The sequence below is a fragment of the Camponotus floridanus genome, unplaced genomic scaffold (genome assembly GCF_003227725.1).
Source record: "Camponotus floridanus strain SB8 unplaced genomic scaffold, Cflo_v7.5 scaffold24, whole genome shotgun sequence".
NCBI lineage: Eukaryota > Metazoa > Arthropoda > Insecta > Hymenoptera > Formicidae > Camponotus > Camponotus floridanus.
Window position 1 is genome coordinate 325,773 of NW_020229370.1, and position 25,114 is coordinate 350,886.

General features: G+C 31.2%; 6 protein-coding genes across 9 annotated transcripts; 4 read left to right on the forward strand and 2 right to left on the reverse strand.

Moving 5' to 3' along the window:
• Nucleotides 1–2,759: 2,759 nt before the first annotated feature.
• Nucleotides 2,760–6,945, forward strand: LOC105250918. Of its 2 annotated transcripts, none has more exons than XM_020027407.2 (5): nucleotides 2,760–2,869; nucleotides 4,197–4,530; nucleotides 4,616–4,805; nucleotides 5,059–5,613; nucleotides 5,720–6,945. In XM_020027407.2, exons 3-5 carry the CDS (start codon nucleotides 4,650–4,652, stop codon nucleotides 5,897–5,899), a joined length of 891 nt encoding a protein of 296 aa, XP_019882966.1. In that variant the 5' UTR covers nucleotides 2,760–2,869; nucleotides 4,197–4,530; nucleotides 4,616–4,649; the 3' UTR covers nucleotides 5,900–6,945. The 2 variants fall into 2 exon arrangements, with proteins under 2 accessions (XP_019882966.1, XP_025264773.1); XM_025408988.1 differs by lacking the exon at nucleotides 2,760–2,869 and adding an exon at nucleotides 3,118–4,102.
• Nucleotides 6,946–7,656: 711 nt separating this feature from the next.
• LOC105250902 (myeloid leukemia factor) lies at nucleotides 7,657–13,065 on the reverse strand. 3 transcript variants are annotated; one of them, XM_011257284.3, is made up of 7 exons: nucleotides 12,840–13,065; nucleotides 11,327–11,492; nucleotides 10,934–11,219; nucleotides 10,663–10,822; nucleotides 9,543–9,638; nucleotides 8,774–8,835; nucleotides 7,836–7,916 (listed from the first exon to the last, which is right to left on the reverse strand). In XM_011257284.3, the coding sequence occupies exons 1-6, from the start codon at nucleotides 12,890–12,892 to the stop codon at nucleotides 8,817–8,819; spliced, it is 780 nt and encodes a 259-aa protein (XP_011255586.1). In that variant the 5' UTR covers nucleotides 12,893–13,065; the 3' UTR covers nucleotides 7,836–7,916; nucleotides 8,774–8,816. The 3 variants fall into 3 exon arrangements, with proteins under 3 accessions (XP_011255567.1, XP_011255576.1, XP_011255586.1); XM_011257265.3 differs by lacking the exon at nucleotides 8,774–8,835 and having other exon boundaries at nucleotides 7,657–7,916; nucleotides 12,840–12,892; XM_011257274.3 differs by lacking the exons at nucleotides 8,774–8,835; nucleotides 9,543–9,638 and having other exon boundaries at nucleotides 7,658–7,916; nucleotides 12,840–13,064.
• Nucleotides 13,066–13,258: 193 nt separating this feature from the next.
• On the forward strand, nucleotides 13,259–14,198 carry LOC105250896 (enkurin). The gene is made up of 3 exons (XM_011257252.3): nucleotides 13,259–13,497; nucleotides 13,666–13,824; nucleotides 13,906–14,198. Exons 1-3 carry the CDS (start codon nucleotides 13,276–13,278, stop codon nucleotides 14,080–14,082), a joined length of 558 nt encoding a protein of 185 aa, XP_011255554.2. The 5' UTR covers nucleotides 13,259–13,275; the 3' UTR covers nucleotides 14,083–14,198.
• A 495-nt stretch (nucleotides 14,199–14,693) lies between these two features.
• Nucleotides 14,694–16,899, forward strand: LOC105250886 (calcineurin subunit B type 2). Its single transcript, XM_011257240.3, has 5 exons — nucleotides 14,694–14,880; nucleotides 15,074–15,113; nucleotides 15,361–15,572; nucleotides 15,655–15,864; nucleotides 15,939–16,899. Exons 1-5 carry the CDS (start codon nucleotides 14,878–14,880, stop codon nucleotides 15,984–15,986), a joined length of 513 nt encoding a protein of 170 aa, XP_011255542.1. The 5' UTR covers nucleotides 14,694–14,877; the 3' UTR covers nucleotides 15,987–16,899.
• A 1,093-nt stretch (nucleotides 16,900–17,992) lies between these two features.
• On the forward strand, nucleotides 17,993–21,137 carry LOC105250879 (serine-rich adhesin for platelets). Its single transcript, XM_011257227.3, has one exon. It carries the CDS (start codon nucleotides 18,208–18,210, stop codon nucleotides 20,545–20,547), a length of 2,340 nt encoding a protein of 779 aa, XP_011255529.1. The 5' UTR covers nucleotides 17,993–18,207; the 3' UTR covers nucleotides 20,548–21,137.
• Nucleotides 21,138–22,391: 1,254 nt separating this feature from the next.
• On the reverse strand, nucleotides 22,392–25,030 carry LOC105250871 (ATP-binding cassette sub-family B member 10, mitochondrial). The gene is made up of 3 exons (XM_011257214.3): nucleotides 23,998–25,030; nucleotides 22,807–23,915; nucleotides 22,392–22,717 (listed from the first exon to the last, which is right to left on the reverse strand). The coding sequence occupies exons 1-3, from the start codon at nucleotides 24,590–24,592 to the stop codon at nucleotides 22,457–22,459; spliced, it is 1,965 nt and encodes a 654-aa protein (XP_011255516.2). The 5' UTR covers nucleotides 24,593–25,030; the 3' UTR covers nucleotides 22,392–22,456.
• Nucleotides 25,031–25,114: the final 84 nt, after the last annotated feature.

A 25,114-nucleotide genomic window follows, 5' to 3' on the forward strand; every position in this document is an offset into this window, starting at 1 on the left:
GCATATCGTTGAGGCTCTTGTATTCAGGTTTCTTCGATAAATTTCGAATAATTTCTATTCATTGAATAAATATGATCATACAACAATAAGAGAAAAGAAAGCTACTTTCTTATGAACAAATGTAAATATAAATATTATATAAAAAAATAGAAATATTTTTATTATTTTTATTTTAATACACATTCGATTTTACTAATTATAGACAATTTTAAATAAAATTTTAAATAAAATTTTAAATAGAAATATTTATATTTAGAAAAATTATACGATTATACTTTATTCATATTGTTTTTTTATCTTTGACAGATTTTAAAATGTTCAAACTTCAAGTGAAAAATATTCTGCATAACAATATTTATGTTACAGCATATATATACCAAGCATTGTGCATTTGAAGTATTTTAAGCCAAAGCTATTAGACGAGACTGAATGGCGGAAATAAGTCTCGTTTTATATATTTACGAAAAAGATTGCTAAAGATTGCAAAAAAGATGATTAATTATTAATGGCTGTATCTTTGTGATGAACGGTAAATGCGTCACTATGACTATGCATGAGTCATAACTTCGGATGAAGCACAGTACAAAGAACCACTTTATCAATGAGCGGATTTACGAATATCTCGAACGTTCTTTGATCATTACCAAGAAAATTTCTAATGGATCTTTTTAATTTCTTTTTAATCGCTAATTGTACAATTAACACACATACGATTACGGATAATATCTTAATTTGTGTAATAAAAAAATTAAATATTGATTATTCATAAGCTATAACTTTAGACAAATATATAAAAATAGCGACAAATATATAAAAGAGACGCAATAATGTAATCAAATATTTGTCAATAGAAAGTTAGATAATGTTAAGTCTATCAACGCGACGCGATGATCGCATAAATATCTTTACCCCGAAAGCTTACAGACTTGATTCTTACGCAATGTTACAAAAGAATGCGTCTATTTGATTCAGACATGCTAACATATGCTGTAATAAATACATAAACGGGAAATATAGTATATTCTACGCAGTAGACGAGGAGAACATGGCAATTGGTTCATATCCAATTCTCAAGAGCGAATTGCGTCGTAGCTCCAATCGGGTCATACGATAATCACGTGGACGATAGTAAACATATTTAACTGATCTGAAGAGGTCCGTGACTTTGCGAGAATTTTGTCGATCAAGCAGAATACTGTAAAATAGAAATACTGTAAAATAGAAGTACTGTAAAATAGAAGTACTGTAAAATAGAAATGTTACAAACCTGATTGCTTTTTTCGCGACATTCAAATAAAAAAAATTCTTTTAAAACATTATATGAAAATCCGAGAAAGAAACATTACCAGCTGACGGGATTTGCTATCACTGCAGGAGATATAGCTTCTATCAGTGTCGGGTGTATTTTATCTCGACTACGAGGATATCCGTGAGAGTTATTCGCGTAAAAACTTGCGCAAGCAAACCTGTAATGATTTATGATTTTGGCAACTTCCGCGAAAACATTGCCTATAATGTAACGTTTTAAAAGCAACTGCTTTAATCGAAGCCGCGTAATCGCGTGACGTTCAAGGTCTTTCGAAATAGCCGCTGAGAAAGACGTATGAAGTAGAATGAAAACACAAGAGTTACCCAATAGGGGATTTTCCACTGCTAAAAAAGACTAATTAAATATACGATAAGCGAATTAATAATTAAAGATTGTTTGAAAGATGAATTAATTTTCAGATAATTATTTTCTCTAATATGCGAGGCTCTATACTTTGTTCATTTTTAATATTTTCAATGAACGCTATTTTTTTAACAATAAAATTTAACAATAAAATTGCCTACATTGCGTTCTTCGTTATTAATTCGTGGAAGCAACTGTCATCGATGTCGTCACGAACATATGATCTGAACAGCTGAGGAATAATTTCGAGAGGCACGACACCATCGACCAATCACATTCAAATCTGATTTCATTCCTCGATCATAATAAAGTATTTTCCAATTCACGCATGACGCGCATGAAATGACAGAAAATGTATAATATGCGTGACATGAACTATACATTTTCTGTCACTTCATGCGTGAATCGGAAAGTACCCTAAGTCCTTGTTTTTTATCATAATAATTACCTATTGTGTAAGAAACTAAAGCTACTTCTTATTTATATAAACGTGTAACAAAAGGAACGAAAAAAGAGAATAGAAAAAAAAGAGAATATACAGATATTTGTAGACTATATATTCTTATACTGTAATCAATTTTTAAAATTTATAACTTCCAAGATTTCTTTAATCATACTTAAGTATCTTGCATAAACGCAAATTCTTGACAAACTTCATTACACGTAAATATATTTTAGAAAAAAAGCCAATATACACAATTATATATATTTATATTTATTCGATCATATAGATTTTTTTCCGACTGATTTAAGATGATTTAATAATTGTTAAAATTAAATAGAAAATTAAATTGTTAAAATTATAAATTAAATAGATGTCTAATTGAAAATTTGTACTTTAAACCGGTGAGTGAAAAAATTTCAACTACAATAACAAGAAAAGCAAAAAATTGAAAATGTCGTATCAGCGAGATATTTGCAAGTGTGATTTTACTGGTAAACTTCGATAAAGAATGATGATATCGCAATCACGTGGAGAAACACATACACAAGCATAGCAGGATGGGCGAGTGGGAGGCGGGGATGATCTAAAGACAGGAAAAGAGAAGGAGGGGCGGATAGAGAGGACCGCTGAACGTATATAACCCTTACGCTCGCGTCCTCCCTCTCAGTTCTACCTCGAGTTCGGACACGTGAGGTTCCGGAACAAAGTTCGCAAGCGAAAGTTTTTGTTTGTTTGGTGCGCTCGTTGTATGGGTAAGTGTTCGCGAAAGATGCGCGAACGATGCTCGAGATATTCGAGATCGCGTGAATCAAGAGAAATATCAAAATTTATTGAGATTTATATTTAAGAAAAAAACAGGCGCGAATGTTTCGTTTTGGAAATCCTTTCCCTCTTTCTGTCAAAAAAAAATCTTGTGTTTTCCCTTTAAAAATCATCCGCGAGTCGTTGACAATTCGCATCCATATGCGAGCTTCAACGAATTTGACAGCGCGGGAGAGAGTGAGAGAAAGCGGCTTGTCAAATTAGTCTTTTTTTATCGCGAATGTAAACATGTATTCAAAAATCGTCAGTTTCCTTCGATTAAGAGAGAAGTCCACGAGATTGATAATTTTAAAAAAAATTTTTCATACTTAACGATCTTCGATTGTGTACGATAGATTTTGACAGGCTGATTATCTCTCGTTGTGATCGAGCACGAAAGTTTTCATCGCGTGACATCGCGGATCGCGAGACGCGACGACGGAAAATTCCTTCTCGGATCGAGAAAGAGCACGGATAACGGATTTTGTCTCCTTCGATTTCACTCCTTCCTTTTTTTCTCCCTTCATCTCGAGGAATCTTGGCGCGGCAAACGACGCAGCGTATTTTGCGGACGGACTCGCGGACGTGACGACGAAGGTCGCCAGTAGACACGTGGCACGCGCTACATATCTATTTGGTCGTGTATTGATTCATCACGCGCGTCCTCTGAGCGTACATATCGCCATGTTGGATACCGAACCGATGACAAATTCAATCCGCCTCTCCGCACTAATTTCGCAGGTCTTGTCTTACGGCACCGTGCTGCTCCGTGTACTCAAATAGCAGTGGACTTACGGTAATCGCTCACGTAAATCTTGTTGTTTTTTTCACGCGAGATAGCCCGAGTGACTGAAAGAATCGTACCGATGTCTCGTTATGATGTTACGTCACGATTGAAACCTGTGTATTGAAGAATGCCACACGCTCTGTATTGCGTCATATCGTATCATAATCCAAAGCGGAATTCGAAATTGCGTTTCTGCAATCGAGAATTTAATTTTGATTTTTTAGAAAACGCATATGAAAACGCATTGTTAAGTATATTCTATTCTATGTTGCACCTTTTACATTGTGTTGTCTTTTTTCTTCAATATCTACAAATATTTCTAGAAAATATAGCTATTTAATTTTAAACAGAAAACAGATAAAAAGTGCAACTGGGACAAATCACTTAGAAAGATATTGTAAGTTGTCGATGAGATGTAATGCTCCAAAGGCTTAATCTTTACCTCTTTAAAACTTTTACACATTTTATAATATTTACATGTGCATTTACAGAGCGAGAGAAGAGTATAAAACACGGAGAGAGCCCTGTGGAGCCAATAAGCAGCTGCAGGGACGAGCATGGCTTTGTGCCAACGGTTGGTCGCTGGGGCAACGAATGGCCGAGTTGACTCGAGACGGCAGAGATATGGTGCCAGCCACAGGGGCAGGCACGCGGGCCCTGGATCAGGGGTGTTCCGCTACCCCTGCCGGTTTGGGCCCATTACGAGTCACCAGCCCTGACCGTTTCCACGGTCGAACAGTATGAGGAATTAGCAGGTAGCGTTGAACTTGAAACGCAACGCTTATTGCGTGAGCATCGTTATGATACTATTGGTAATTTCCTCAGGTACGTAACAGATTCTCTTATTTTAATCCTTATTATTTATACAATTAAGAATACTATGAAATTGCATATACAATATTGATAACAGGTTTTACAAGGACTATACTGCAAGCGGAGAGAAAATGTTGGATCGATTTTACCGAAAATATCAGCCTCTAATAACACATGAACACCATACTTGCGTCGGTCTTGGATTCGAATTATTACATCGATTAACAAATTTGAACAAGCGATTCCCAGGGATAGCAAGTGGCCTCTACTTAGTATCTTGTGAAGAAGTAAGTTTGAGATATTTATAGAGAATATAGTTAAATACTTATATAGAAACAGAACCGTTACTATCATTAAAAGCATCAAATATTTTATCACATTTTATTTGATATTAAAACACCAATAAAAGTATAATTGTGCAAATTCAATAAATACATATTTTGACTTGCATAAACACATAATATTTTGAATTTTGTGTCAACTAATATTTGAAACAATTTTTTTTAACATTAACTTATGAGAAAAATCAATGTGTTACAGACGATTGGTGATATCGCTGGATATGTCGGCGGTCCACCAGCGGCAGATAGTGGTGAAAAGGAGCATGTACTAGTGTGCCTGAAAATCGAGATTAGCGGACGTCGCGGGATCATGTTACTCGATCCCGGTTACCACGTAGCGCGCGTTATCACTGTGATGGCCGATAAGTTATACCCTCATACAGGCTGGTTCACGCAATCCGATGAACCAACTTGCAAAAAAGAGTACAACTACTGTCTGTGTGCTGACGATCCTGATTATGTCGAATGGCATGAAAGAAAAACTCAACCTGGTGCCTTGGAGAGAATGCAAGTCGCTCTCATTTACGTGGCAAGGCCATATTTAACTGCCATTGATGTTACGGAACGTAGAAATTTGGTTTATAATCGCAGAAGTCTCCTTGCCAGAGATACTAAGGGTCATGTTACTGCCGGCATATATTTCTCTGTTATACTAGACATGAACAATGCACAGACCTTCACAATTTTTTATCAGACTGGTAATGGGAAGAAGCGAATTAAAATGGCATTTAATAAATTTTGCGATTCCTATAAGGTATAGTTCTTGATATTAATTAACATGAGATCAGTCAAACTGAAACATTATTTTGATGAAATCTAAGATTGCAAAATTTACAACAAAAATTTATCCTTTATTACAGATAAGTCCTAACGCCGAGGAAATGGAGATATTAATGGAATGTGCACGTCAACTTGATATTTCGCAAGATTCTTTGAAGGATATGCTCTCTGCCCTAGCTGCAATCATGAACGATTCGTCATTTGTGGCGCAATTATTGGCTATTAATGCGAGAATCAACACCTTAGCAGAGGCAAATTAACAGACAAGGGTCACTCTACCCAATATTAGTATCTATACAACATTAATATCTCATTATTTTCTTTTTATCTTTTCGGTTACATTCGTTTTCTCTAATTCTTTATATTTTATTATTTCTGTTCTTCAATATGTAGTTGTAATTTTTATATATTTATAAACATACAAAATGAGTCGTGTAGTTTTGTAAAGTACTTGTAAAGAGTATTTTGCAGTAATAATATTTTACTTTAATATTTTCATACATGGTAATTTAATATTTTCATACATAGTAATTTAATATTTTCATACATAGTATTTTATACATACTAACCAGATAAATTAATTAAAATGTAAAGAAAACAATCATTTAAATTAATTAAAAAGAAACAATTTCATATTACAGGTACATTATACATTTGTGTAAAAAAATATCAAATTACATGTAAAAGTATTAATTGTTAATACTACAAAAGAATGTCTCGTTTAAATTACACGACTCAAATTTGTATAACATTGTTTTCATACGATGACTTAGACAAGAATATTTTCGGAAATTTTGTTATTAATATTGTATTTTACATATGCATTTCAATGAAAACATTAACAGATATGATCAACATGTTTATAAAACACATGTATATGATTTTAAGTTCAATAATTTACCTTGTTTCATCCAGAATACAGGCAAAGCTAATAATCATTTTATGTTAAGATAACATAAAGGATCTAAAAGGATTGTTAAATATTTGTTTTTCTATGTTTTACTACTTTATTTTACATCAATATACTATAACTTTTATATGCTATATGCTTATATATTAGCATTCTACGCTAATATAATAGATCAGTGTGATAATATTTTCATTGAATAATGGAACTAAAGCAAATTATAGATTACTATATATTTATGTAGGAAGGACTGCACTATAATTGTATTGGTACAAGGGATATTTTTGTTTTGTCATTTCTTTAGAATAATATATATGTATGTATATCTTTTAATTGTGAACAGTGAATTTGATTTTATTTGAATAAATGATTTGAGAGATGAGGTATTGTTCGATAATATCCAGCCTTGATAAATTTACTTTACTTTAAAATGATAAATCTTACATTCCCATTGATGATCGGTTTTAAAGATTATGTAGGATTTTAAAAATCTAGAATATCTAAAATATATTTGAAACAAGAGAGAGAGAAATTGTTTATTTCGTTTATATTTTTGAATATTCTATTATACAATAGTGAAACTAATGTCCATGATAAACTGGATGGTCAATGGCTGTAACATACATCTTTGATTACATAAGTATTTCATTGCATACATTTTTTTATATATCAAATCTCAGAAATTAAGACTAACAAAACTTTAATTTATAATTATCCATAGATATTATCGCACTTCTTAAACAGAATTGTATTTTCTTATCCTTACTTTACCCATATCTTGTATACAATTCGATATATTTAATAAACATAACATTTTCAAAACCTAATATATTTGAAATTGCTACATAATCTTCTTTAATGTTTAATAAAGAAAAATTCATGCTATTTTTCTAAGCTTACTTTTTTTAATTTTTATAATAAAACATAATTGAAATTAAAACTCGCACAAATCTACTTGAATAAATATTAATATACAAAATAAAGGCTTTATTTAAAGACTTTTATTGCAACTACTTTTAAATACTTTAATGATTCAGATATAATATCTTATGAGAGAACAAAAAGGTGTAAAAAAATTAACGGAAAATTTTCTTAAAATGTTAATGAGATTATGAAAAAGAATAATATATTTTTAGGTTGTTTAATTTAAACTTCGTTATATGTTTATTATAGGTATGTTGCAGATAAAATATGTTACGGATAATAGGTTATTATTCTAGTCGTCACTATCGGATACAGCTTGGTGACGCTTATTACTAACTTGTCTATCCGGTTTGTGTTCACGTTTTCGAGATCCTGATGTAGACGGTGATGCTACAGCCAATGATACTTCAGCTCTCGAAGACGTTGCAGATTCTGGAGGCTTGAAGCTATAAACATATAAGAAATTAATGCTTTGTAATTTTTACATAAGAATCATAGAGACAAATCTAAAAAGAAAGCTGAAGCATGAATATTCTTTACAGCAGAATTATTATTGAAGATTTCTATAACTTTTAAATGTAAAAAAGACAAGAAAAAAAAAATGCAAGCAGAATAAGCAAATCATGCTCCTATCTTATAGTAAGATAAAATTGCTATTATATGTTCTGCCAATTACATTACCATTGTTGCTTTAAGATAAAAAAAGGATATATATATTTTCATAAGTGACATTTTAAAAATGTATGTTGACAAGCTAATATGAAAAAAGCATAGCATTTATTACAATTATTTATCAATATTTAATAAGATATATCATACATATTATTGGATTATATGATAATAGTATATTATTTATACTATTAAATTAACATTCATTCATACAAGAAATCTATTACAATGATATAATGTACAACCATTATTATATTATATTATATTATATTGTATATGTATATATGTGTGTGTGTGTGTGTGTGTGTGTGTGTGTGTGTGTGTGTGTGTGTGTGTGTGTGTGTGTGTGTGTGTGTAATGTCAATTAATATTGACTATAAATATCATCATCAAAAATTTAAATCATTATATATAACATTTCTATTCTGTTGTAAAAAAAATAATAGAATTGATTGCTTTCATTCCAAAAGTTTTGATATGCACATACATATCTATGCAAATCCTAATATACATCAAAATATTAAAGATATTATTAGTCAGAATATGTTAAACAGTCTGTAATTACAGATTAGTATCAAAAGTAAAATTGAATGAAATAAATAATAAATAATAGAACAAAAGGCAACGTACTTACGTTGCACAAGTGTCACTGCTGTATATACTATGCTTTTAATTTATTAATATTTGCGGCTGTACCTGTAATACACACATAAGATGGTATATTCTATATCAATCTTAACAGATGTATTACATTACAAATTATCTAACAGATGTAATACATTCCATATGATATACTGCAATTTAGATATGATTAAAACCACAATATTAATATCATACAAAAAAATAAAACTAATAACAAAGATGTTAATTGTTAAATTAACTTTTGTACATTTTACTGTAATAATATTGATAACTCATTGGCAATTATATGAAATTTACAGAAATCTTATGAAATTGTAAGACAAGACTAATAATATTCTTAAAAATGTTAGAAAATTGACTTTGATTTTAAAAATTATATTTTTGAGAATAATATCTGTAAGATCTATATTACACATTTATAAAATATAATTGTAAAAAGTGATGTCACTCATTAAGAGAATAATGAAATATATATATATATATATATATATATATATATATATATATGTATATATATGTAATTATTAGAGTCACACATAGAGCATTGTTATCATCTATCTACATATCTAGCATTGCGATGCATTTTTTTTCTTGATTTAAATGATAATGCATGTAGTTATGAAAGATAAATTTTGATTCTTAAGTTAAATGGAAATTTTCAAAGACTTTTTAAAGACATGCTTTCAAAGACAAAAATTGCGAGCTTTAATCTTTAATCTAGCAAGTAGGCAATGGCAGAAATCGATAGAAATTAAACTTACCATGTAGAAGGAGATGCATTTTTTACTTTGGAAGGATTTAAGGCCCTTATAGCACGTCTAGCACCGGGTATCCATCTTGTTTTATTAGAATGTCGACTACAAAAGCATATGATAACAAGACAAATATAAACAAAGGAAACTAGAAAAATGTTCTAATAAAAAAATAAGTAACAATACAAAGAATGATATAATAAAAAGATATTGTATGAGATAAATATTTTATAAATCATAAATGACAAAAGAGAATTACGCAAAAATAAATATGCAACAAAATATAACATATTTTAATTTATGAAGAAAGAGATAGAGATTTTTTATTTTTTCATAAAGTTTAAAAATTCCGTACCACATAAAATACAAAGTATATATAAAAAAAGAAGAAAATTTATAAAAATAAATGTTGCGATATAAAAACATGCATGCTATTACAGTCCATATTAAAAAGCAGGCATACATATCTATTTCAAAGCTGCATACACAGAAAAAGGAAATGGAAATATACAAAGTGGAAAGCACATAATCACATGGCAAAATCTCCTATTCCTATTTATTATTATCTGGCATGCCTCTCTTTTATTTTTTATATAAGCTGTATAAATATCAAATTTGTTAATGTATTATTATTGTGTCAATCATTTAACAAATAATTTTTAAAGCTAATAATTCAGTAAATAAGATTAACATCATAAGATTTAACAAAATTTGATAATATATAATAAACATTTTTAGAACAAGCTTAAGATACCAGCTTAGGAAACCCAGTTATTATTTGCAAATTATTTATAATCTATCTTTATATATAGGTTATAAGAGTGCCAATATTAATTATTATTTAAATAATTCTCAATTACATGAATTTTTCCATTCAGAATGTGGTAAAATAATATTCTATTGTGCATGTAATATGAAAAATATATAATAAATGATGGAAATATGTAAATATAAAAAAAAAATAAAAGATTTATTTAAAAAGATGTATCATACAATTAGTTGTCTTATAATTTACCATTGCAATAAAGATAAATGTTCAGTATATTCTTACCTTGAGCAAATATGTATAAGATATTTGTTTCATATAATAACTATATATATATTTGTGTTTTGAATTTAAAAAACTTACCTTGCTGATGGATCTGTAGTAGATGGTAAGGCCAATTGTCTTGGCTCTGGTCGGTGCCTACTGTTACTGACAACTCTAGCTGAATTTCCATTATCAATTGCACTAGTATGTGCCCGTCGTGTATGTGATTCCCATTCGCGATTAAAAGAATCTGCCTCATCTATATATATATAATAAATATACAAACAGATATTATTTGTAGAATAAAGATTTCTCTGTTTCTTTCTGTATCAATAATTTTTATCAGTAATTTTTGAGACAAGAAAATTACCTTCATCAAGATTGATAAATTCCTGTCGTTCCTCCTCCTCACCGCGCATATTACGTTCTCTTTCAAGAATATGTGCCCTCTCGCCAATATGATGGCCAATAGCCATTTTCCTTGTTCCAGTACGAGAATCACTTACTGTCTTTTTAGTTTCTTTTATACCACCAGGTGCTGTTCTAGTAGACATGGTTTCCTGATAAACTTGTGGGCGCCCATCAGGGCCATTAGACATAGTCATAACAGATTGGCTCATAAATGAATGGCAACTTCCATCAGGTGTCATGTTGTTCTAAAAATTAGAGAAAAAAGTAATTAGATCAAGAATAATTTTGAAGTTGTTTTCATTATTATTTTGCTAATGATAATTATTAATTAGATATCCAAAATTATACTTACAAAATCAAATCTTCCAAAATGTGGATTAAACAAGGAGAGTGGCATATCACCATGAGATGCTCTACCATGATGTGGCATAAGAGCATTTTGTCCCATCATATCAAATGGATCACGGAACATAGAGTTCATCATGCTATTCATCTGCCTCATGGTATGCATGGAAGACCTGTTAATCATAAATAATAAGTTCCAAAATTCATGTTTTCACTTCCAAATTTTTTAATCCAAATATGAGTAACATAATAATTTATATTATCTTCAAACATATCAGGATAAAAATTAAAAAAAAGTTATCAGGATAAAAAAAAGAAAAAAACAAATGATATAATAAACTGATTGCTATAGAAACTTTTATTTGATTAATTATATTTATATGAATTATATGAATTATAAGGAAAGTAATGCCTTCAGTAATTCAATTCAGTTATTTTATGACATTCTACAATCTTTTAATAGTATATATGTATAATTTTTAATTAATAACATTATTAATATTTATTTAATATTATGTTACTAAAATGTTACATGTCCTATTTTTTAAATAATCATCTTTCTTTTTTGCATATTTCAATGTAAATTATACAAAAATAATTACAACACAGGATAATGTCAAGACAATAAATTTCAAAAATAAATATATTTTCTCTCTTTTCTTTCTCTTTATTTTAGTAATTAGAAAAATATTCTCTTTATATTTCAGTAATAGAAAAATATTGTCAACATTCCTCAAATGAGAAATGAAAAAATTGATATGAAAAAATATATCTTTAATATATCTATATATGTATATATATTTATATGTATGAATGTATATGTGTTTGTATATATATATATATATATATATATATATATATATATTACATTTTGATTTATGATTCAGATTAATAAAAAAACTTTTTAACCAATTTAAACAAGAGACATACAACCAGATAGATGTTTTAATTAATCTAAAACTTTTAAATATACATATTTATCTGCTAATTACATGTATATATTTATTGTATTATATATATTTATTTCATAAAAAAATAAAAATTTGTAAAATATAATCTCTCAATACAAAAAATGCACCTTTCATAATTATTCATAAAAAGTTGCATGTGTATCATATACAAAGTATTCGTAATCAAATCATCAGTTGAAGTTAAATTCACCTCATGTTCTTATACGACAAAAAAACTGGTATTCAATAATTTCTATATAAATATTTTATAAAAAATAAGAGAGTAAAATATATTTATAGCTTTATGTGGCACATGCTCTATCTCACAAATAATAATCTTTTATATTTAAAAGATGTAAGCTGTAAAGGTGATTAAGAATTTATTTTCAAGTAAAATAAGTCAAAAAAAATCTAGTCAATATATATATTAACGATGTCTCTTTTTGACAGATTCATTGAAACCCACTACTCTTCCAAGTGGAAAAGAGAAAGAAAGTGAGAAAGAGGGAAAAGGAAACCACAACCTTTGAAGTATTGTACATATCCAATAGAAATCGCGATGGAACTTACCCGAAAATATTGAAAATATCATCATCGCCCATAAATGACCCGAACAAAGACATTTTGCTGGGTGGCTTTGAGAATTCACGGTCGAGATTCTAAAAATTCACTTTAGCGATCAATAGAAAGTGGATTTCTATTACGCGTCACAGGTCTATAACGAAAACGACTGAATGCTGCAACGAGCAAGAGTGCCTTCCCGTTTGCTCGGAAATTTCCAGAACTGATTCGCAAGTTGTGATACGTCCACGATACGTCATGTGTCATATTACATCTGGGCGATGTTCGAAGATGGAGTATTTTGATCGACCAAAAGCAACAAAAATTTCTTTATCCTGATTGGTCGATAGATTTGTCACGTTGCACCAGTTGCACCTTCTACACTCTGACAGAGTAGAAAATAGAACGATACATGCGTATATCCCTCTATGTTCTTTTTTTTTCTATGGTAAAGGATGCAGACGAGAAGAGCACACAATTGGACAGAATGACGGATCTTTCGAGAGAATTGTTTGTTGCACGGGACAAGAATTTTGTCAAACACAATATCCTTCGCGTAAAACGCTCCTATCCTGCAGAACCCAAACAACGTTTCGTCGATACTCGTTACGGCAACACGAATGATTTAAAAAGCAGCGGGTTACTTCCAATTTATGTGCACAAAAAAGTACGAGTGCAGTACATTATTCGTATAAAAAAAAAAGTCTTTAATTTCCCTTTATTTCTTCCGTATTACCTTATTTCCCTTTATTTCTTTCGTATTATTATTATTTCTTTACAATTATTTCGCATTCTTTTATCTCGATACTATTTTGAAAGCCACGTTTTCCTTCAGAATTATGGAAAGGTACCGAAATTCATTGCGATTGATAGAAAAACCGACGTGAGCGCAGAAACTGAAACGATCAAACAACGTGATTTCAATGGAGATAAAGTGTCAAAGATATCTTCGTGTCGATACATTGACAAAGAGGAACGGAAAATATTATTAGACGTAGGTATAGATATCTAATTAGGCGTCTCCCAATTAATTTGGATGGAAGTAATCGTACGTTTGTATGCTGTTCGGAAACAGGGTATGAAGAAGAAGTGGGAGGAAACGATGAGACAATTTCAAAGATTGCCGTTTCTCGCCGACACGTTACCGAAAGCGCAAAAGAAAGCGAAGATGGAGCGCGAATTGCAACAACTCGAAAAAGACATAGCAGTCATCGAGCAACATCCATACATATATGTTTATGACAATGTATAACGTCAGCATCTATTATGCAATATTATGCGCATGTATTCTAGTATGAAAATTTATACTGTCAATGATATTCTCAGACAATTGTTATCCGAGTTATACTTAATATAAAAAGTATAGAAAATTAATGCGTAATAAGTAGAAATAATCAATCATTTTTTATGAGTTTTTTATGCATCTTTTATTTATGAAAATAAGAAATAATTGGACCAGTCTTTGTAAAGTATCTAGACTGATCTAGAAAGATGGAGAGATTGAATTAGAAAACAAACTTGAACAATGCGTGCGTTGGTATCAATTTTAGAGAAGTATAATATATTAATGAAATATTAAATGTACCGAACAAACGACGACACATTAATGTGCGTACATACTGTACGTTAAAATATAAAACCTCAATAAGAGAGAAGAATTTTGTATGCGAATAAACATAAATTTCTTAAATGATTAAAATATTTCAGACTTTTTGATTATTTATCTTTCTACGGAAATTTCGTAGTGTTTGATCGGCCAATCAGAGCGAAGCATTTAGCCCTTGGCCTCTAGTCACGAAACAAGAGATTGACATAGAAGCATGGTTTCATGGTTGACAGTGACAGTTAAAAATGGGATCAACAATGTTCGTTCGCAACGGACGTTAATTGACCAACACTGGAAAAACAGGCAAAACGTCGATACACTTGCAGCAGCTCGCAGCATCCCTTTACGGCAATTGTGTTATTAGCTCCACTAAGCCTATCCGCTAGAAAATATTGTTATTTCCGAAGAAATTTTTCGACAGATTCACAAAGCTAGTTCAAAATGGTAATCAAGTGCATCGTACAGATACACAAGTCAGCATGATTTTTCCGTGATTGCAAAATTGTCTTGCATTTTCTTTTCCCACATTAACCCGCGTGAGATTTCCTTACAAAAATAATTTCAGAGCAATTTATTTATAAAGTATCCTCATACGAGTATGTAAACAATATAGTCTTAAAAATCATTTATATTGCAGGGTAATGAAAGTTCGCTGCCTATGGAACTTTGTTCAAACTGTAAGTTGTATTAAAAGATATTATGAATTGAAATATCTTAAAATAATCTGATTTTTTATATCAGTATTTTGTATTTCAAACTTTCAAATAAATAATTATTCGTACATTAAAATATAAAAATATATGGCATCTGTGCTCTATATAAATATATAATGATATCTTTAGAAATATACATATACATATATATATTGATAACTAAATTTTTAAAGTTTATATATATATTTTATATTAAATATTGATGTTTTAGTTGATGTAGATGAGATTAGAAGATTGGGGAAAAGATTTCGCAAGCTAGATTTGGATAATAGTGGGGCTCTTAGCATCGATGAGTTTATGTCTTTACCCGAGTTACAACAAAATCCACTGGTACAACGTGTTATTGATATATTTGATGCTGATGGTAATGGAGAAGTAGATTTTAAAGAGTTTATTCATGGAGTCTCTCAATTCAGTGTTAAGGTAGCGTTTTTTGCATATAAACAATGACTGCTATATATTTATATATACACAAATATAAGTTATATATATTATTAATATATAGGGTGACAAGGAAAGCAAATTACGATTTGCATTTAGAATTTATGATATGGATAATGATGGTTATATAAGTAATGGAGAGCTTTTCCAAGTGTTAAAGATGATGGTAGGCAATAATTTGAAAGATACACAGTTGCAACAAATTGTTGACAAGACAATATTGTTTGCTGATAAAGATGAAGATGGCAGAATTAGTTTTGAAGAATTTTGTTCTGTAAGTAATATATACATATTTATCCTTTTTTTTTCTTTTTAATATACAATATATTATATATGATTGTTCTTTAGGTTGTTGGTAATACAGATATTCATAAGAAAATGGTGGTTGATGTTTAAGTGATCCAAGTTTGTGAAAAACTATTAATTTACAAAATGTATGTTAACTGAAATTTCTCTATAAATTAATAATCTATTATAACAACAGATTTATGGGATAGTTCTAACAGAGATCTGTTTAGAGTGAACTTATACAATTATTGTTCTTAAGTCTTTGATCATTACAAGTCTATCCAAACAAAATTTACATATGCCAGATTAGTACAGTATCACATGCACAAACATTTGATTTCAATAATACAGATTCGTTTGAACATTGTGCCATTAAAGATATTATGGGACAAATCAAACTATCTTATGTGTTCCCAATACAAAAATCAACAATGTGATCTTAAATAGCTTAAAGCTTTTCAAGTATCTCAAGTTTTTAACACTATATGATTTTCAAAATTTTCTTTAGAAATTTGTAGAAAAATTTGTTTAAAGCACTTGCTACAAATAATGTGAACATATTTAATATCTTTGTTTTAATGATTCTTAATGAAAAAATATGAAAGTAAATCAAATCTCGCATTATTGATATAGTCACCATATTATAACTTATCGTATTTCTGTCATTGTTCAAAAAAGTAATTGTTAATATTATCCTTAATGACGTTAATATCGTTAAAATACTTAATGACCGACCAGAGTCCTTAAGGATATTATTATTTTAAATGCTATTAATATTTTAGACGAAAGTTATAAAAGTTAGATAATCCAGGTATTCTCATATATATTTATAAGAAACAATTCCAAATTGTGCATTCGGAAGATACACTAGAACAATTTATGATTACAGACAACATATTAATTATTAAATCACAGATCTACTTGATTAGTCTTTACGTGTATAAGACTTGTGTGTATAAACTGTGTATTGACTTTGGATGTTTGTAATTTTCGAATGTGCGATTTATTTATTTATTTAGATATTTATTTATTACATATATATATGTGTGTATATATATATATATATATATATATATATATATATATGCATATAATTAGTAAAACAATAATTTATCATATCAACATATATTAAGATATTTATAAAATATATAAGTTTATTTTACCATTGTTAATTGTTTCTATGTATACTCACATGTTATATGATCTTATCATATGTCAAATTAAAGTTTAAAATTGTGAAATATATTGAGATTAATCTATATATAGATATTGATATATATATATAATATTACATAAGTATATAATTTTTGACACAAATTTTTAGAATGCAGACTTTTTCTTCTCTTTAGATTAAATGTGCTTTGCAATAATCTATATTTTCTCTGCATCTATTTTGATATCTATTTTGTAAAAACATTTTTCATAAAAATAATTTTTTGTTATTTAGCTTTATTTAAATCCCTATTTTTTTAAATCTATTTTCTAGAGCATAACTTTTTTTTCTTTTTAATTAATTAAGTGACATCAAGTTTAACATTTGTATGTTTCAGAGATATATAATTAAAAGATTAATTTGTTACTCGTATAATCTTGAAGCGAATAAAATTAATATATATGTAAAAAACTTTATATAATTTATATGATCGCATAATGTATGTATGTATATAAAAAATAAACGAAATATGTGTAAGAAATTTTTTTGCATTAGGTGTGCATTTCTCTGCATTTGTATATGTGTAGATGTGATGTGCGAATGTGTTTGTAGTTATACATTTCCATGTGGCTTAATCTTAATTCGGATCTCTTTGAATTTATACGCAAGACGCATTACATAGCAAAAACCGTGCTAACCAATCAACTTTCGGTTTACGGAAAAGCTAAAAGTTGATTGGCTATTAAGTCACACGTGACGTTTCATGGCAGGAGCCCTTTAAACTCGTATTGAACTGATTGAAATTTAATTAAAGAAATTAAACTAAAGAAATTTTAGACCTTTTTATTTCGATTAATCAAATTCCAATCTTCAAGTCTACTTTAGATAGATTTAAGAATACTTGGAAAGAACGCTTTTTCACGGTTATCGGTTGGCGATAGCGACACATCAGTTGGCACTACTGCCATTCTCCCTCCTTATCGCAGTTCTCATTGTTGCTGTTTTGTGGCCGGTGTGTTTGCTAGTTTACATTTTTGGTTGTTTCTCTCGCGTAGAGCTTTTCTCGTGGAAATTTTTCGAATTTTACGCAACGAATTTCATTACACAGATAATCGAGATAATTGAGAAAAAACGAGGGAGATTTGTCGGTGGAGGTTGTCGGCGGTGGCGGGGAAGATGGAAAATTTGGAGGAGGTATTGCAGGCGCTCGACGAGTTCCAGAAGATGCGTCCCACGGTGATTCCACAGGAGTTGGAAGATTATTTATGTTGGGTCGCCAAGACGGGCGATCCCGTCTACCAATGGCCGTTGATCAAAACGCTCTTCAGAGAGAAGCTTACTCGTGTAATGACAGACTTTTACGAGAACTGTCCCAATTTAGAATTCGCAACCTGTCCTAATGTGGAACACTTCAACTATGACGCTATGAAGAGCAATCTTCTCGAGAGACTCGAGTCGTTCGCTAACGCCCCGTTCACCGTTCAACGGATATGCGAGTTGCTGACATCGCCGCGTAAAGAGTACAATCGCGTGGATAAATTTATGCGCGCCATCGAGAAGAACATCCTGGTGGTTTCGACGCGCGAACCAGGACCTATAGCTCGACGCGGTGAAACGGGAGACGGTATGGTCAACGGGTCCGTCGAGGAAGACACTGCCTCGGTTACGCAGCAGCAGCCACCGCCACCTCCGCCGTCACCCTCTCCGTCTTTGTCACCGTCACAGCTACCATCATCACCGTCGCAGCCACCGCAAACAACTCAACCAGTACAACCGACCTCGCAGGATGTCGAGATGGAATATTGGGAGAAGGACTGTACCTCAACTGTCACCATCAGCGTGCACACTGTTACTGAAAACGAACCTGCTCTTCTTCACAACGATGTACCAACCACTGGTTCTCCGGTGACTAAAAGCGTATTTACCGAGACTGCTCGAGAGAAACTAGAGCAAGCATCTTCTAGAACAGAAATCGCACCGTCTAATTATATTTCTGCTGCTTCAGAGTTCTCGTCTGTGTCGAATTTAACTTCGCAGTCACACGAACCGGTATTGCCAAACGTTTCTGCTGTTCCGATTGTACAGAATCTACCAGCTGTTGGAACGATGATCACGGACAAGATCACCAGTGACTCGTCCGTCAGTGCTACTGATATAGCAGAGGTGATTATGAATGAGGACACTAATTCTCAACCCAATTTAGATATAGAGAATGAGGAAATTGAAGCAGTAACAATAGCGAGTTCCACGACGACAACTGCGACGACGATACCGACGACGTTGACGACGGCGACGACCGCGGCAACAACAACAGCAACATCGACGACGTCGGCGGCAACAACAACAGTCACTGTAGTGGCAACGGTAATACCGTTGACGACAGATACTACGCGAAATCTACAAGCTGCTTTCCAAGCGAAACGCTTTGAATCAGATAGCGATAACAAATGTTTGGATAATAAATCCGACGAGAAAGCACCAATTCAGTCGACGATAATCAGCGTGGAAGACGAAGGAGTCGGGCATTCCACGAAAAGCGAGGAAACTGCGTTGAACAAATTGAATTCCGAATGTGTGGATTCAAACGAAATGTCTTGTAATGAAAATAGATTAACTGAAAATTTATTACAAACGGATATCGATATGAGATCCGACGCTTTGGAAAATAATATCGAAAGTAATAATATGAAAGAAATAAATGCCGAAGAAATAGTTTCAAATAAACCAGAAGAAGAGAGTACATCAGTTCTCGAGGATACAGACAAAGAAAATTTAGGTTCCAAGAATAATGACAAGATAAAAACAGCAATGTTCGTTGAATCTGAACTTGAAGAAAAGGATAGTACAATTACATCCGAAGAATGTATGAGCGCAGTCATTGTATCTAACAGTGAAGCATTATATAAACCAGAGAAAACTGAGATGCATTCTAAAGAGGTATCTGTGATGATTTCTTCCAAGGAAAGTTTTATACATGACCAATCCATAAGCCAAAAAAAGGAGAATACAGAAGTAACCGATAATGTTATAGAAGCAGTTCCTAGAGTAGCATCTCCTAATAGTAATGATAATGAACAAGAAGTAGAGGTTCCTGAACTTAACACGGATAATTTGAAAGTTATGGAAGTTTCCAATGACAAGGCTCCTCTAGTCGAATCTATGATATCGCTTCCAGTAAGTACAATAGAAAAACCTAAAGAAGCAACATCTGTAATTGAAAAATTTGTTTCTGTTTCGCCTACTGTCGAGATGACAGAAAGCTCTGATATCAGTTGTCAATCTTTAAAAGATGAAAAATTAACAGAAATTCAAGATGATAGTTCAACAAATGTACAAGATAATAAAACAATATGTATTACAACAAAAGAAAACCAGTCTTCTGTAATAGAAAGTATAATTTGTTTAAAGGAACATGAATCTACAGAATTAATGGAAGTTGATGAGGAATCACTATCGACGTTTCAACAGGATGAACCTATGGAGCAGGAAACTATGGAAGAATTGTCAAAAAGTTAATCTTGACTTATCTAATCAATCGCTGTTTCTCTCTGTTTAATATTTGATATCTATTTTTTAGATAGATATCGAAATAAGAGCCAACACATAAATATCTTTGCGCATAAACAAGCTCCTTGTGCGCGATACGCGTATAATTTCTACAACCATTAATTATTAATTATTAATTATGTGAAATTTAAATTTTCAGTCAATATTAAGTAGCTTTCAATGAAGTTGTCTCGACTGTGTGAATAAGCTCTGGCATTCACTTATAAAGAGATTTATCGCAATGAATTTTCTAACTCTTAAAAGGAAAAGAACACTGCCTACTCCCAAAAGATTGTAATACTGAAAAACCGCTTGTGTATAGAAACCAGATTTGGTAAACGTTTCAATATGGATTTATACAAATACCATAAATGTCTGCTTAGAATAAGGTTGTGCCTATAAATATGATGTATATTGCGTATTGCACAAGCATATCTAATAAATTTTTAAATAACGTGTGTAAGATCATTATAGATTCGAGCAACAGATTTCTTACAATCGAGGTAAACGAAACAGCTTTGTTCATGTAATCACAGCCTTATACTAAGTTTCGATTAAATCTCGAAATATTTATATATATATATATATATAATATATATATATATATATATATATATATATATATATATATATACATATTATATATACATATATACATATTATATATATCATATATACATATTATATATATATATATACATACATACATACATACATACATACATGTGTGTGTGTGTGTGTGTGTACACACACACATACACACACACACACACACACATATATTTATATATTCGAGATTAATTGAAAATATATTCCTTACAATCTTTCTATATTACAACTGCATTTGAGGATGTTAAAGCAATGTTGCTTCGAGAAGATGTGTATTAAAATTTTGATTAAGCTAATTTAAGATCGGTATTTGGAATGTATCGCCTATAACTCTCTCTGAAATTAGTGTATAAAATATATTTCACGATTTCATCTATAAGCAAATACTTTCTTTTACGAGTGTTTGCTATATATAAAAGAAATCAGTATGAAATTAAAATTTATGAGCTAGCTTTTTGACCAGCTCTTTATAATTGGAAATATAATATTTTGGTTCCAAGTAAATAACCACATAGGAAAAATCAATTCTATGCAAATCTGAATAAAACTTTACAGGCAGCCCATTACAAATTGATAAAATTCTTAATAAAATTGATTCACAAGTTAGGATCCATTAGGATTATTTTGAACTGCTTACAGTTACATGTACTTGCACAAAATGTTTTCAGTGGATTCGAATTCATTGCTGATGAAGGTGTTATTAGAATATGTCGTAGGAATGGGATATTAATTTAAGAATTAATATAGATTAATAAAAAACATAATACACGAATGTGGATATCTAAAAAGAATAGCTGTATATTATTTTATAAGAAAATATATAAAGATAAGATTGTAATATCTATCTTTTATTCGTAGTAGTACCTGACCTTATGCTAAAAAAAGACAAAACAGAACAAAACAATCTATGATTGAACAATCAGATGCCATGAAATTATTCCCACAATGTATAACAATAATTATATTTAAATACTTTGTCCTTTAAAATCATTTTCACAAATTATGTTACATATCTTTCTACAATATTTAGCAATGAACATACAGCATTAGATGTAATATTGCACTCCCCTATTTTTATTCTAACTTAATATTCATGTATTATTGCCAAAAAATATATTATAAAATTTTTTAAATTTTAGACGAACTTGTTTTAGATAATAAATATACATATGTATATATGTACATATAATACACATTGATAGATACTATATATAAAAAAGACATCAAGGGATATATAATTACTCGTTTAGTATTAATTTTTGTACATGTTTTATGCAAATGTTTGATGTTTCACTAATTTTTTAAAATAGCCATACTCCAAGCTCATTAATTCGCTATAAGTTCCGGTTTCCGCCACTTGTCCTCCATCGAGTACAACAATTTTATCGGCGTTTTTTATTGTACTAAGTCTATGAGCAATCGTTATTACCGTCCTGCCACGAATAGCATGTTCTAATGCTTTCTGAACGAAATATTCGCTTTCCGCATCTAAGGCACTGGTTGCTTCATCCAATATTAAAATTTTTGGTTTCTAAAAGAGACAAAGAATAAAAGAAGATATTTTAAACCGATAAAGTTTTTTAATAAGTTTGTTAATTTGAATAATTATATTACTTTTACCTTTATTAATGCTCTGGCAATGGCGACTCTCTGACGTTGCCCGCCACTAAGCGCAATACCTCTTTCCCCGACTATTGTATCTAATCCATCCGTCATTTTTTCTGTAAATTGTAACACGTGCGCTTGTTTTGCGGCTTCCTCTATATCGGCATCTGTCGCAGATTCCGTTCCATATAATATATTATCCTTTATCGAGCCACTAAAAAGAATTGGTTCTTGGGATACAATACTAATTTGTGATTTTACCCATGTAGGATCGAGCAGTCGAAGATTGTGATTATCCAAGAGTATCGATCCTTTGGTAGGATCGTACAGTCTTAATAAAAGTGATGCCACGGTAGATTTTCCAGAACCAGAGGAACCGACGATAGCTGTCACAGAACATTTTTCTATATTTAAATCAAAGCCTTTCAATACATGTATCGTTTTTCGTGTTGGATAAGCAAAGAAAACGTTTTGAAACGTCACGTTGCCCGACAATTCCTTCTCTAATATTTGTCCACCCTGGATAGGAATAAGCGGCTGTCGATTGATCAACTCGAATAGACGAGCATTTGCTCCTAGAGCCTTATTTAACTCACTGTATGCTGAAGATAATCCGTTTAGAGATATCCCCACGTATCCCGCATATAATAGAAAGGCGCTTAGGCTTCCAATTGTTATATCAGAGTTTGAAACCATAAATACTCCATTATAAAGAACCGACAGAATAATAGCATTCCCAGAAAGACCAGTCATACCGAAAAACATTCCTCTATAGAAACTCTCCTTGTAACATAGACTCAAAACATCTTGTAGCTTAGTATTATATCTATCAATTTCACGTTTTTCTTGCGCAAATGCTTTAACTGTTCTTATATTACTAATTCTTTCTTCCGCAGTAGTGTTGAGCACTGCAAAACTACTCTGTAGATCCTTGGATATTTTTCTCAAGACACGTCCCCAAATAGCAGCAATGATTACGACAGGTGGTACTATAGCTAAGCCGAGCAAAGCGAGTGATGGTGATACATAAAACATCATGGAGACTCCTGTAATGGCCATAATAGCGGAGCGTAAACCATCAGATACATTAGATGTAACTGCAGAACTAATAAGTTGCGTATCTCCTGAAAAAAAAATTATAAAATGAAAGAAAGAAATGGCATAAAACAATATGATTCAATAATACATTAAATATAATATACATACCGCTTAATCTACCAACTAGTTCTCCTGTACTTTCTTTGTCAAACATTGCTGTTTCCTGTCGTAGAATCGCAGCGTATGCTTTTTTTCTCAGAGACTGTGTAATTCGATGTCCTGCTGCAGACATTAAGTAAACCCTACTAAAGTTACTCACACCACCTATGAGAAATACTACAAAGAGAGCAAGCGTTAGCTTTTTGAGTTCTTCTTTCATGTTTTTTTTTTCCATAGTGTTGATAACGTCTATCACTTTGCCGAAACAAAATGGCACAGCCATGGTTACACTGGAGGATACGAGCAGAAATGCGATGGCTTTTATCAGGGTCCATTTTTCAGGTGCAGCTAGCAAAATTAGGTTCTTCAACTCTGAACTTTTTTTCGTCTTAAGCGAACGTACGATGGATATCGAAGTGTCGGATCCGATAACGTTGGACGTATGATGTCTCAATTCAATAAATATACGTCCTTTCCTTGATATTCTAAAGTTCTGTCTTGTCAAGCTCGAGCCAAATAATTTTCGTGATGATACCCTGACGCCGCAACATCCTGATTTTCGCAGGATATCAGGATTAGTCAATAATTTCCAGAGAAGCGTCATATTATGAGCAATTTAATTATCACGCGATGTGACATGCAGATTTTGTGAATAATGAATACGTAAACAATTGTTAATAGAGTAATCTCTCGCGAGAGTCAGTCTTCGGTTCTGACTAACCTAGAAATTACAACCTTAAAAAATACATCAGAATACGTAGCTATGCATTTGAGAAAAGTATGACTAATTCTTTTAAAATAATTTTCAGCAATAAGTTTTGATTTCTGATGCCTCATTGATATCGATTGTCTCATTTGTAGGTTAATTATGGGCTAATTATAGCATGTTGTTAAAGTTTGTAATTGCATGCTTTACATATATTTACTGATAAATGCGAGATATTTCTTGTGCAAAATTGAGCGAAGTGTCGATTGAAAAATTTATGTAAAATTTCGCTCAAGTGATCGACGATTATGAAATTCAGGGCAGTGACGTCACGTCTTTTTTCGCGGGAAAACTCTTTGACCTCGATATCGGTTGGTTATCGATATAGAGAATTTCTAGGGTTTTTGCTGCGGCAGCCAA